Source organism: Lithobates pipiens, unplaced genomic scaffold, assembly GCF_037356315.1.
Source record: "Lithobates pipiens isolate NorthernLeopardFrog02 unplaced genomic scaffold, aLitPip1_a1.2 Scaffold_1, whole genome shotgun sequence".
NCBI lineage: Eukaryota > Metazoa > Chordata > Amphibia > Anura > Ranidae > Lithobates > Lithobates pipiens.
Window position 1 is genome coordinate 174682636 of NW_027507685.1, and position 12239 is coordinate 174694874.

Below are 12239 nucleotides of genomic sequence, written 5' to 3' on the forward strand. Positions count from 1 at the left end.
TTACAGCTATAGCATACATAAACCAAAGAACACATATTGCAGCTTACTAGTCCTTAGAGGGCAGGATTGCATTTTTTTTTTCCTCTTCTTTTTATCTGTAGATCCTGCCAGCAACATTTCTGGTTCCTGGGTGACAATGCTCACTTACTACACTATATCTCTGGAGGAGCAGCACTGTCAACCTAAAACAGGACTACCTCTTCTCCATAACAGAGGGGAAGAGTTATGCAGTCCTCAGGAGATAACAGGGAACAATATAACTGCCAAGAGTGCTGCAGAGCACACAGGGCGTTATCAGATCTCTGGCAGGAACAACCGGTATTTTTGGCACTTGCCGAACAGATATAGCAACAAAAAGGTTTATATATTGGTATTTTTCTCTTTTTTTTTTTTTCTTCTTTTTCTGCATTTTTTTTATTCAATACGTTTTGTAATAAACCAGTACAATACAAAAAAAATTATCATCAGGTATAAAAACAAAATGCCTGAAATCATCGTCTTGGAATATTTAACAGATCAAAATAGCGATAAGAGGTTTGTTGTAAAGCTGTCCAAAAATGGATTAAATCTCGGCCGGTTCAGCAGGGACGAGCCTAGATTCAGTCCAGGCAGGCTGATTGTACCAAAGTTGATCCATCAATCGGCTTGGGTACAACCAGCATGTCATATTTTAATATACGATTAATGCCAGCAGCTATAGCCACTAGCAATAATCCCTGTGCTCTCCCCGTGCCCCCTCCCACCGGGAGAAGACAATAGCTCAGTGGAAGGTATTTCCCCATCAACATGGATTGTGTTGATGAGGGGGATCTAGCGATTTCCTTTCCTGCAACAACGGGTTGCAGGAAATAAAATAAATTAAAAAAACACTAGATTCCCTTATCAAAATATAATCTATGACCTGCTTTAGGGTTTACATACTCTTAAAGTCAAAATGTAGTCAGAACTAGTAGCCAGGTCCATGTGTAGGGCAGAATAGTTAGGAAGGAAGGTGATAAGAGGCGATTTTAAAATGTCCTTATGTGTGGCTGGGAATCCAAAGAGCATAACCATGCAAAAGCAGCAGAATTCTACTTACCTGTGCAAGTAATGATTCCCTGCATATGATTATGCTGTATACATAAATAAAACACTCATATGCACACTTTTGGCTGGGTGGGGCGAAAGGGGGCAATTAAACTTTGTCATAAGAAGAAGTTCATAAGATGAAAGTTCATGAAATGCAAGTTCAGAAGCAATTGAAGTCCCAGAGAGTAGGGTACTGGGTTTTGGACAGATGCAGGCTCTGGTACGAGCTAGAAGGAGCTCTGGAGATGCAGAACAGAAGGAGAGCAGCACCATCTAAGTGCAGCAACTAATATGACATTTAGGAGTAACAATAACAACTCACAAGTTTAAACAGATTTCAGCGCATGTATGGTGGTTCATCCGCTCCATCCCATGGAGCCAGCATGTGGTCCAAGCATCGATTTGGATGCGAGTCAGGGGCGAGATGTGGCGTCAGTGTCGCTCCACTAGCCTCAGTGAATCACCATAATCATATGCAGGGAATAATTACTGGCACAGGAGAATTTTATCCTTATGATCATATAAATTGGTTGGTCAGATGCTTGGACAATTTATTAACCAATTGTTTTAACTTTGTGTAACATGGTAATTTGATCACTTGGGGAGAGAAAGAGGATGAGAAAAAAAAAAAAAAAAAGACAAAAAAAGAGAGAAAAAAAGAAAGAGAAAGAGAGGAGAGAAGAGAAGAGGAGAGAGGAGAGAAGAGAAGAGGAGAGAGGAGAGAAGAGAAGAGGAGAGAGGAGAGAAGAGAAGAGGAGAGAGGAGGAGAAGAGAAGAGGAGAGAGGAGAGAAGAGAAGAGGAGAGAGGAGAGAAGAGAAGAGGAGAGAGGAGAGAAGAGAAGAGGAGAGAGGAGAGAAGAGAAGAGGAGAGAGGAGAGAAGAGAAGAGGAGAGAGGAGAGAAGAGAAGAGGAGAGAGGAGAGAAGAGAAGAGGAGAGAGGAGAGAAGAGAAGGAAGAGGAGAGAAGAGAAGAGAAGAGAAGAGGAGAGAGGAGAGGAGAGAAGAAGAGAAGAAGAGAAGAAGAGAAGAAGAGAAGAGAGAAGAGAGAGAAGAGGAGAAGAGGAGAAGAGGAGGAAGAGGAGAAGAGGAGAGGAGAGGAGAGGAGAGGAGAGAAGAGAAGAGAAGAGAAGAGAAGAGAAGAGAGAAGAGAAGAGAAGAGAAGAGAAGAGAAGAGAAGAGAAGAGAAGAGAGAAGAGAAGAGAAGAGAAGAAGAGAAGAGAAGAGAAGAGAGAGAGAAGAGAGAGAGAAGAGAGAGAGAGAGAGAGAGAAGAGGAGAGAGGAGAGAAGAGAAGAGGAGAGAGGAGAGAAGAGAAGAGGAGAGAGGAGAGAAGAGAGAAGAGAGAAGAGAGAAGAGAAGAGGAGAGAAGAGAAGAGAGAGAAGAAAGAGGAGAGAAGAGAGAGAGAAGAAAGAGGAGAGAAGAGAAGAAAGAGGAGAGAAGAGACGAAAGAAGAGAGAAGAGAAGAGAAGAAAGAAAGGAGAAGAAAGAGAGAAAGGAGAAGAAAGAGAAAAAGGAGATTTTTTTTTTTTTCACTTTTTCACTGCAGAAAAACACATAAGGGATTTAGATTCCTTTAGCCACACTACACAGGATTCTACTTGTCCATCTAGCCTGCAATGACTATGGGTTGGGTTGGCAGGAGGAACCACAGCAGTCAGAGGACGCAACTATGTGACACAGAAGAAGAGACGACTAGTTTTCTATAAGTGCGATTTGTAGTTAAATTCATTTTATTGGAATTTTCCCAGGTCAGGACACTGATAGAAAATGTGGCCCAAATGTTCAACAACACACTCAGTTTTAGATCACAGCTTTGCACTTACTGATCAAGAAAAATAAAGAAACAGCTTTTCCTTAACGTGTGTGAATCTTCTCACATGACAGCACTGGTGCTTGGTGACTGGCTTAGTCTGTTACATGGTGGAGGGAGACTCAGGCACATGTAAGGGAGATTTAATAGGAGATAACACTGGGCTGATTGCATCGCTCTCCAGTGCTGAGTGGACTGGCCAGAGTGTACAAGCAAAGGAGAGTATATTATGCACAGGATGGCGGCATTAAAAGGTAAACTTCTGGCTTTGTCCAGCATGAGCAAACCACACATTCCCTTTCAACACTACAAAACTACATTAGCAATTGCACTTGCATTACCTTGGATCAAGCCCCAGAGCAACGTCCACACCCAGGTGATGAGGTCTAGGTAAATCGGTCACATACTGGAGATTGTGAGCGCTAAAGATTCGGACAATGCCCTCCTCGCAGCCACAGAACACAAGCTGCTCCGTGACACACAGGCAATAGGAGGCAGACACCTGACAGTGACGGGAACAGGAGAGTAGAGTTGGAAAACATTTAACAAAAACATTTTTTTTTTTTTTTTTTTTTACTGAAAAAAATTGGAATACAACGGAGTGCCTCATAGCAATCTGCCACTCGTGATTTTATTATTTTCTTGAGCATTCAAGCAATTTAACTGGAAGTCTATAATTGTAGCGGATACTTACCTTCCCCGTTCCAGCAGTATGTCTGCTAGGGCTTGTAGCCATGCACACCTCCAGGTTTTATCCCGAGTGCCGCAGCTCAGATGACAATGCATCACTCAGCTGCATCCGTAAAGGGCCAGCGCACTCAGTGGAAAGACGCAAAAGCAAGGTTTGTCCCACAAGGTTTTCAAACCTGCCCTTGTGTGCCTCTTTTGTTCTTGCGCCTCTTGATCCATGCAGTTTATAGGATAAACCTTGAGTATTGGCTGTCATTGTTTCTGGTACACCCCATCTGTTGCCCCTGGCTGCTGCCTGGCTGCTGGCAATGTTCCTGACACACCATTCCTGTTGCTCCTGGCACTGCCCCCCCCCCCCAATACACCATTCCTTTTGCTCCTGGCATTGTCCCCCCCCCCCCATACACCATTCTTGTTGCTCCTGGCACTGTTCCCCCCCAATACACCATTCCTGTTGCTCCTGGCACTGTCCCCCCCCCCCCCAATACACCATTCCTGTTGCTCCTGGCACTGTCCCCCCCCCCAATACACCATTCCTATTGCTCCTGCCACTGTCCCCTCAATAGACCATTCCTATTGCTCCTGGCACTGCCCCCTCCCCCCCAATACATCATTCCTGTTGCTTCTGGCACTGCCCCCCCATACACCATTCTTGTTGCTCCTGGCACTGCCCCCCCATACACCATTCCTATTGCTCCTGGCACTGTCGCCCCCCCCCCCCAATACAACATTCCTGTTGCTCCTGGCACTGCCCCCCCCATACACCATTCATGTTGCTCCTGGCACTGCCCCCCCCCCCCCATACACCATTCATGTTGCTCCTGGCACTGTCCCCCCCCCCCCATACACCATTCCTATTGCTTCTGGCACTGTCCCCCCCCCCCCCCCAATACACAATTCCTGTTGCTCCTGGCACTGCCCCCCCCCCCCAATACACTATTCCTGTTGCTCCTGGCACTGTCCCCCCCCCCCCCAATACACCATTCCTGTTGCTCCTGGCACTGTCCCCCCCAATACACCATTCCTGTTGCTCCTGGCACTGTCCCCCCCAATACACCATTCATGTTGCTCCTGGCACTGTCCCCCCCCCCCCCCAATACACCATTCCTGTTGCTCCTGGCACTGTCCCCCCCCCCCCCAATACACCATTCCTGTTGCTCCTGGCACTGTCCCCCCAATACACCATTCCTGTTGCTCCTGGCACTGTCCCCCCCCCCCCAATACACCATTCCTGTTGCTCCTGGCACTGTCCCCCCCCCCCCCAATACACCATTCCTATTGCTCCTGCCACTGTCCCCTCAATAGACCATTCCTATTGCTCCTGGCACTGCCCCCCCCCAATACATCATTCCTGTTGCTTCTGGCACTGCCCCCCCATACACCATTCTTGTTGCTCCTGGCACTGCCCCCCCCATACACCATTCCTATTGCTCCTGGCACTGTCGCCCCCCCCCCCCCCAATACACCATTCCTGTTGCTCCTGGCACTGCCCCCCCCATACACCATTCATGTTGCTCCTGGCACTGCCCCCCCCCATACACCATTCATGTTGCTCCTGGCACTGTCCCCCCCCCCCATACACCATTCCTATTGCTTCTGGCACTGTCCCCCCCCCCCCCAATACACCATTCCTATTGCTCCTGCCACTGTCCCCTCAATAGACCATTCCTATTGCTCCTGGCACTGCCCCCCCCCCCCCAATACATCATTCCTGTTGCTTCTGGCACTGCCCCCCCATACACCATTCTTGTTGCTCCTGGCACTGCCCCCCCCATACACCATTCCTATTGCTCCTGGCACTGTCGCCCCCCCCCCCCCCCAATACACCATTCCTGTTGCTCCTGGCACTGCCCCCCCCATACACCATTCATGTTGCTCCTGGCACTGCCCCCCCCCATACACCATTCATGTTGCTCCTGGCACTGTCCCCCCCCCCCATACACCATTCCTATTGCTTCTGGCACTGTCCCCCCCCCCCCCCCCCAATACACAATTCCTGTTGCTCCTGGCACTGCCCCCCCCCCCCCCCAATACACTATTCCTGTTGCTCCTGGCACTGTCCCCCCCCCCCCCCCCCGATATACCATTCCTGTCGCTTCTGGCTGCAAGCACTTCACCGGCCGCTCCTGCTTGAAGGCACTGTTCACAGTATGCTCTGTTCACCTCAACACTACATCTTTAAGCCTTTGCATCTGGGCACATTCCATATACCCATCTTCTCCTCCAACCGGGCATATGCAAACATCTCTCGTCAATGCTCCTGCTAGCTTCCTCACAAGTCACCAACCTACTCCCCCCGATTGGTCCTATTGCATCTTCCTAGTACGTCTGCGAGTACCTGGGAAGTGACCTGGGGGCTTGATGCAGCCAAGTCCATGCCCTGTGAGAGATCCTTGATGAATGCCATCTGTCCCTTAAGCCAACCACAGATGGTTAAAATCCCTCAAATGTGGTTCCTGCTGAACCGGCCAAGATTTGATTAATGTACCAAAGTCGATTCATCAATACACTTGGGTACAACTAGCATCTCTTATTTTTGGCATGAGATTGCCAGCGGCAACCCATGGTTGTAGGAAAGAAAATCTCATTATCTACGGCCTGCTGTAGTAGTAATGGCAAGTGAACCACACAGGTCACTGCGGTTCCTGTGCGATTCACATGCAGTGCAATTTCAGCCCATTTTTTTCGATTGAGCTGAAAAAGAAAACAAAAATCGCACCAAAAGTAGCGCATGCACTACTATTGGAAATGCACTGCAAAGTACCATGTGATCCAATGTGGGAAAAACACACTTTATTTACAGCCTGCATTTGAGGGGTCGTTAACTTTGCACTGACAACCAGTGCAGATTGCAAGGGCAGCGCGATTGGAATGCGGTGTAAGAAACCGGCACAAAACACGGGTTTCTCACATGGCATTCTTGTGTGAATGGCCCCTAAAAGTTTGAATTTTGCAGTTTATGAAAACAGCTTGTTTGGTTCTAACCAATGACAGGAACATACTATCACATTTTATGGTGAATGGATCGAGACAACTAAGGCACCATAACTAGCTAAAAATCTTCACCCTTACAGCCTAGTTGAATGTGACTAGCAGTGGCGGTGCGTCCATAAGGGTGTACGGGTGCCGCCCCCTCTATCACCAATAGATAGATTCATGCATTGCATAAATCTATCCATGGCCGCCGCTGCCACTTCCTATTTAGGCATCTGGTCCCTTTTCAGGCACCTGAATTACAGCGGCGGGAGAGACGATTTTGAAGCACCTGATTAGGGCCATAGGCTTAATTAAAAAAAAAAAAAGTAAACAGCGAGCGCCATGCTTGGTGCTCGCAGTTCACCCAGCCGTGTTAGGAAAGCAAATATTCATCCACTTTTCTAACATTGAACCGCCTCTCCGGTCTGTTACCAGTCACTGGATTGGACAACAGCGCCTGTGTTTTAGCCAATCATAGACAGGGAAGTGCCAGGCAGATGGTGGGTGGGGGGCATTCGATGGGCACAATGGCTGCTTTTGATGGGGCACAGTGAGGCTGCAATTGATGGAGTTTTTTTCAGTTTGTTTGCTAATATAAAAACGTCTTTGCAATGGTTTTGACTGATGAGGTCTTTTAGTTTTAAATGTAAAAACAGCTTAAAGCCAGTAGACAACTACAAATCGTGATGGCAGATTGCAATGGACTGGTGTCAATGTCTAGGCCTCGGCCCACAATCAAGGATGATAAATATAACACGGCTATGAATGAGGAGACCATACTGTGTGTGGTGCTGGTGACATGTTCCTTGAGGTTATCTCTCCCTCATGACAAGACCGCTCAGTTTCCATACAACAAAAGCAGAAAATACAAACGGTTCTTAGCAGTTATCCGTCTCACCTTTAATTTCAACCATTTGTCTAGGACTCTTTTTTCATTGAACTGACAGAGAACTCCAGAAAACGATACGCAGAACGTGCTTCCAGCATTCTTGCCTTTGCCACACGCAACACCACCAAACACGTTATTGTGGAGGTCACCGAGCAGTCCAGAGCGGCCCACCAGAGGGACCGTCCCAACCTAAAAACACAGTCACTTACAGTTACCATGCTGGCTAAGTTCAGATCGGACTATACAAGTGGTTTCAAAGATTTTATCAGATCATATAGCAAGGTAGTTGGGACATATTGTGTAACAGACATACATTTTGCATTTAAAATTAAACTCTAGACAATGAGCACCAGTATGAGAAGGCAAGCTGTGTAGGCCACTATCATAATATACCTCCTGGAATAAGGCAAAAGCACATATTCTTCTGAAACATGGCCAAGCACCTACATAGAACACAGTACAGGCATCATGGTAACAAGCACAAGGCTTTGCAGAACATTAGTATTAGACTCACCATCGAACGATGGTCACACACACACACACACACACACACACACACACACACACACACACACACACACACACACTTTGATTTGATCAAAGCAATTAAATCAAACGATCAAAAAGCCACAACATCGAACAGCCAAAGAGAAAGGTTAATCAAATGTTTGAAATCAGTCAGCAGCACTGTGATACTTTCATGAATACAATCAATACATACAATACAATCAATGAGATTACATAGTGGAAAAAAATATATGTTGATAATTTACAATTGCAAGTTAGAATCATTTCTTCTTAACATTTAAATTGAAATCCGCTTTGCCACGTGTGGCATATCGATTGATAAATCGGTCTATAGTCCACAACTTATTCAAATCGATTGTTTCCAATAAACATAAATGATCAATTTTTCAAAACGTGTATGACCACCATTATTCTCCAGTGTAATGTGGCTTTGACATGACAATTTCCTCATCCTTGACCACCACAAAGTCGGTGGGCTCAGGTTACACTTCACCAACACGGCAGCCATTGTGTCCCATGCATATAGGCCCGTCTTCTATGCATTGTACATCTACACTAAAGCAGCAGAATTTGATTTAGCCAAGCCTCAACTTCATGTACACTTGTTTCACTTTTACCGGCAGCCATGAAAAAACGCTAAATGCAACACGATTTTAGGGCCGGCGGTCAAAGCGTTCCTATCCTGAAAGCGATTCTTCAGTGTTCATGAGGAAGGTTAGGGGAGGTTGAACCCCCAACCGCAACCAATCTTAAAAGCCTGTGTATATGGACACATAGGCTTTTATGGAGTTGAGTTTAGACGCTAAATAAAAAAGGAAAAAAGCCAAAAGCTCCTAAACCCAAGTGTAGGAGCTGCTAGTGTGCATGGAGCCTAATGCTGGCCATACACAGATTGAAATGATGCTGGTTCAGCAGGGACCAGCCCAATCTCAATCCATGTGTGACCACTGTGGTTAAAGAGAAGTCATTCTAGCGACTCACTTCTTTTCAACCACTCTTCTCAGTGTGCATTTGCCTATTCAACACCACAGACAAACTGCAGCACTGATCAGTATAATCAGAAGGTGGGAAGTCTCCCCACTGTCAGCATGCAAAGGCACAGCAGGGAGGATTCCCCCTCCCCCCAATAAATTCTTAAAATATGTGGATGGGGGGGGGGAGAATGGGATCATTTTTTTTTTGACCCACTAGGTTGAATGTTGACTCGTGTATAGCAAGCTTAAAAAGGTCAACTCCAGGCAAACCACTACCATTGAAATACAGGTTTAAAAAAAAAAAAAAACACACACACACACACACACACGCCATTTATTTCAGGCAAAAAGGTATTGCATTTCAGTCCATTCAATCCTAAAACCTACAACTAATAGGGAAGGGAACGTGGTCATATTCTGCTGCAGTTTTACACACAGGTCTCCTCTACCCTGTTACTGCAAAGTGAAATTAGGAGCAGCATACTGATGAGCTTATCTTTGTTTCTCTGCTCTCCTCTTATCGGCATGCTCCTTGCACCATGACACACCCAATGGCTCCTTGTGCTGCTTTGCCCCTTCCCCTCTACGAGATCTGCTGTACAGTAGACTGCAAGGAGGTAGAAACCAAGACAAACCTAGGTACTTTGTGTATATTGCTTACAATAAAGAAAAAATAAATAAATAAATAAAAAACAAAAAACCACACGTAATAAATTTGTACACACAATATATTTATAGTTCCAGAGCTACACCAATGTGTGCCTTATAGAGCTGCCTGTAGTTTAGCTCTTGGGAAGGAAATGGATACACAGGCACATCTAGAAGTTATACAATTGAGAAGAAAAAAATAAATCTATCTAAATCTTCAGAATGCTTCATAAATCTCAGTTCTAAGAGACTACACAGAGAAGGAGGGGGAAGAGGCCAACAGGAGGAGAGAAGAGTAACTATAGCAACTAGAAATAAAAAAAAAAAAAATTATAAATATAAAAAAGGGGCATAGTAAATTAGAAAGTCCTCACAATGGCTCCCTTGGAGCTCCTTGCTATAAAATATTATATTTCAAAATCTCCGCCACAAGGCTGAAGCTTTACATACCTGAGATTGCCTTGAAGTCTCCAGATACCAGAACTTGACATGACGGTGGCCTGCGGTTACAAAATAGCTGCTGTCCTCAGAAAAAGACACAGCGCTGACCTTACTGGAGACTTTGTTCTTGGCAACCACATTATTGTTCTGTGGAGATATTCAAATGGCATAGAATGGTAATATACATATATTGGGGGGAGGGAGGTTAAAAAAATATTTTATATATAATTCACACTTCAAAATCCTCTAGGTCTAGGCTATGGGTAGACACTACCGGGTCAAATGCTTAGAATTTTTGGCCTGAAGAGGGGACACCCCTTTGAAACGCATTAGACTTCTAGACCTGCATGGCTTCCTTTAGTGATAACAAGTTGGTGCAGAGGACCTAGCATACCTGTTTTGGATTGTATTAATGAGCTTGTGAGTACATCACTCGATTTATTTATTTTTTTAAATCAATAAATGGTGTAAAAAAATAAATTAATTAATTAAAAATAGTTAGTGCATCCCTTTTTCCTCTTTTTTCCAGTGTATAAAAAAAGGTTGTGTTTAGTACCCTTAAAGCAAGCCCATGCTTTCTATGCAATACAAAGCAACATGTTACCTTTAATGCATGAGAGAAAAGGGGGTCAATGGTAAAAAAAATAAAGTAAAAACGCACCATTATTAACCGGTAAAAATGCACCGGTCAATCATTTATGAATAGTCTCAGAAACCAAAGCCACCAAGCCCAAAGCCCATCAACACAGACCCTTAGCCAAATAGTCATGGGAGGAGAATCCTCAGCCTTGTGTAAGCTCCAAGCTGTTCCCTCTCTTCTCTCAAAAGGGGACTGAACAGAGCAGTGAGGGATAAAAAGGAAAAGGTATGTGCAGCTGTTTTTCCCAGCATAAAAATGGACCCGTTGTGATGGGCAAAAAACACAGGTTCACTTTAAAGTGGACCTTTCACCTTCTTTTAGTTGCCATCATATTCCTCTCCACCACCCACTCAGTTTCTACCATGCCGAGTATGCACTTGGCCATGCCCACTGTATTGCGCCACTTTATCAGAGGGCTGGCTGCAAAAACAGCAAAAGTCAGCTGGCCTTCTGATTATGTCAGATTAGAGTATAGCAGCACAGGACCCAGAGTGCTAGGATGGAGCGGCGGCTTACAACAGATCATGCTGTATTTTCTGGGTGGGTAGGCATGTATTTTGTTTAACAACCCAGTGGATTATGTAAAAAAAAAAAAAAAAAAAATTGTAAAAAAGCATCATTGAGAGTAGAGTTCCTGTTCAAAGCCCCACTGTGGGCGAAAATAAATAAATCCCCCGTGCAGTGGGACTGTGCCTGCACTACAAGGGTTAACTGCTCTTTTTTTTTCTAGGGGAGACGACAGCAGAGATCTACTTACCTGATCCTCCAAGCACAAGTCTGGCACCCCCACACTCCAGCAGTCTTGAATAATGGACTGTTCCTTACATAATCAAGCTCAGAGCAGACTCCATAGACCAGGAACAGTCCACCACTGGACCATGGGGAGAGCGCCATTTTCTGGAAAAAAAATAAAAATAAAAATAAAAAGAATCGGGCGAGTATATCCTTTCCGCTCACCCCTAGGCAAAACGAGCAGTTGACCCATACAGTGCTTGAACAGCCACCCCGCATGGAGATTCAAAGAAAGAATTAACCAGAGATGGGCTTTAAGTGTACCTGAAGGGGTACACTTAAGGGGGGGGGGGGGGGGGGGGAGAACTATATGGACTTGTGTCTTTAACCAGACCAACTATGTAACTTCTGAGAGACTTTCCAGAGGCATGCAGGGGATGCCTCTGCTGGATGCAACTCAGGCAGCCACTCCCTAGTGTCATTATAGAGGCGCAGCACTGACATGTCCCAGTGGAATGGAAGCAAACATCCACTGCGCACCTCTATTATAAATGACCTGTGTCTCCGGTAAATCATGTGTGTGACCCCTGATTCTCCCCCCTCGTGTCACCACCATTCGTAGAGGCCACTCTCCCTCCTGGCCTGTCCTGTACAGGTGCAGCATGTGTTCTAGCCTATAGGAGGAGTAGCGGGCGCTGCTGGGTCGGTGACTGGTGACAGTTGGAGCTTGGGGGGCAGGGATTGTTCCTGGCAGGGCCGTTAGCTGCAGAACCCTGGCCAGTGAGTGAAGAACACTGACATTGTATGTAGTGGTATATAGGGTGTGTGTCCATACATTGCTTCCT

General features: G+C 45.7%; 1 protein-coding gene across 1 annotated transcript in view; it reads right to left on the bottom strand.

The window, feature by feature from the left end:
- The window catches only part of WDR62 (WD repeat domain 62), a 74602-nt gene that overhangs the window by 51747 nt on the left and 10616 nt on the right, over positions 1 to 12239 (bottom strand). Inside the window, exons 6-8 of the mRNA XM_077478909.1 lie at positions 10032 to 10169; positions 7441 to 7620; positions 3218 to 3378 (exon numbers count right to left, since the gene is read on the bottom strand). Coding sequence (XP_077335035.1) covers positions 3218 to 3378; positions 7441 to 7620; positions 10032 to 10169 — 479 coding nt within the window. The remainder of the gene's footprint in view (positions 1 to 3217; positions 3379 to 7440; positions 7621 to 10031; positions 10170 to 12239) is intronic.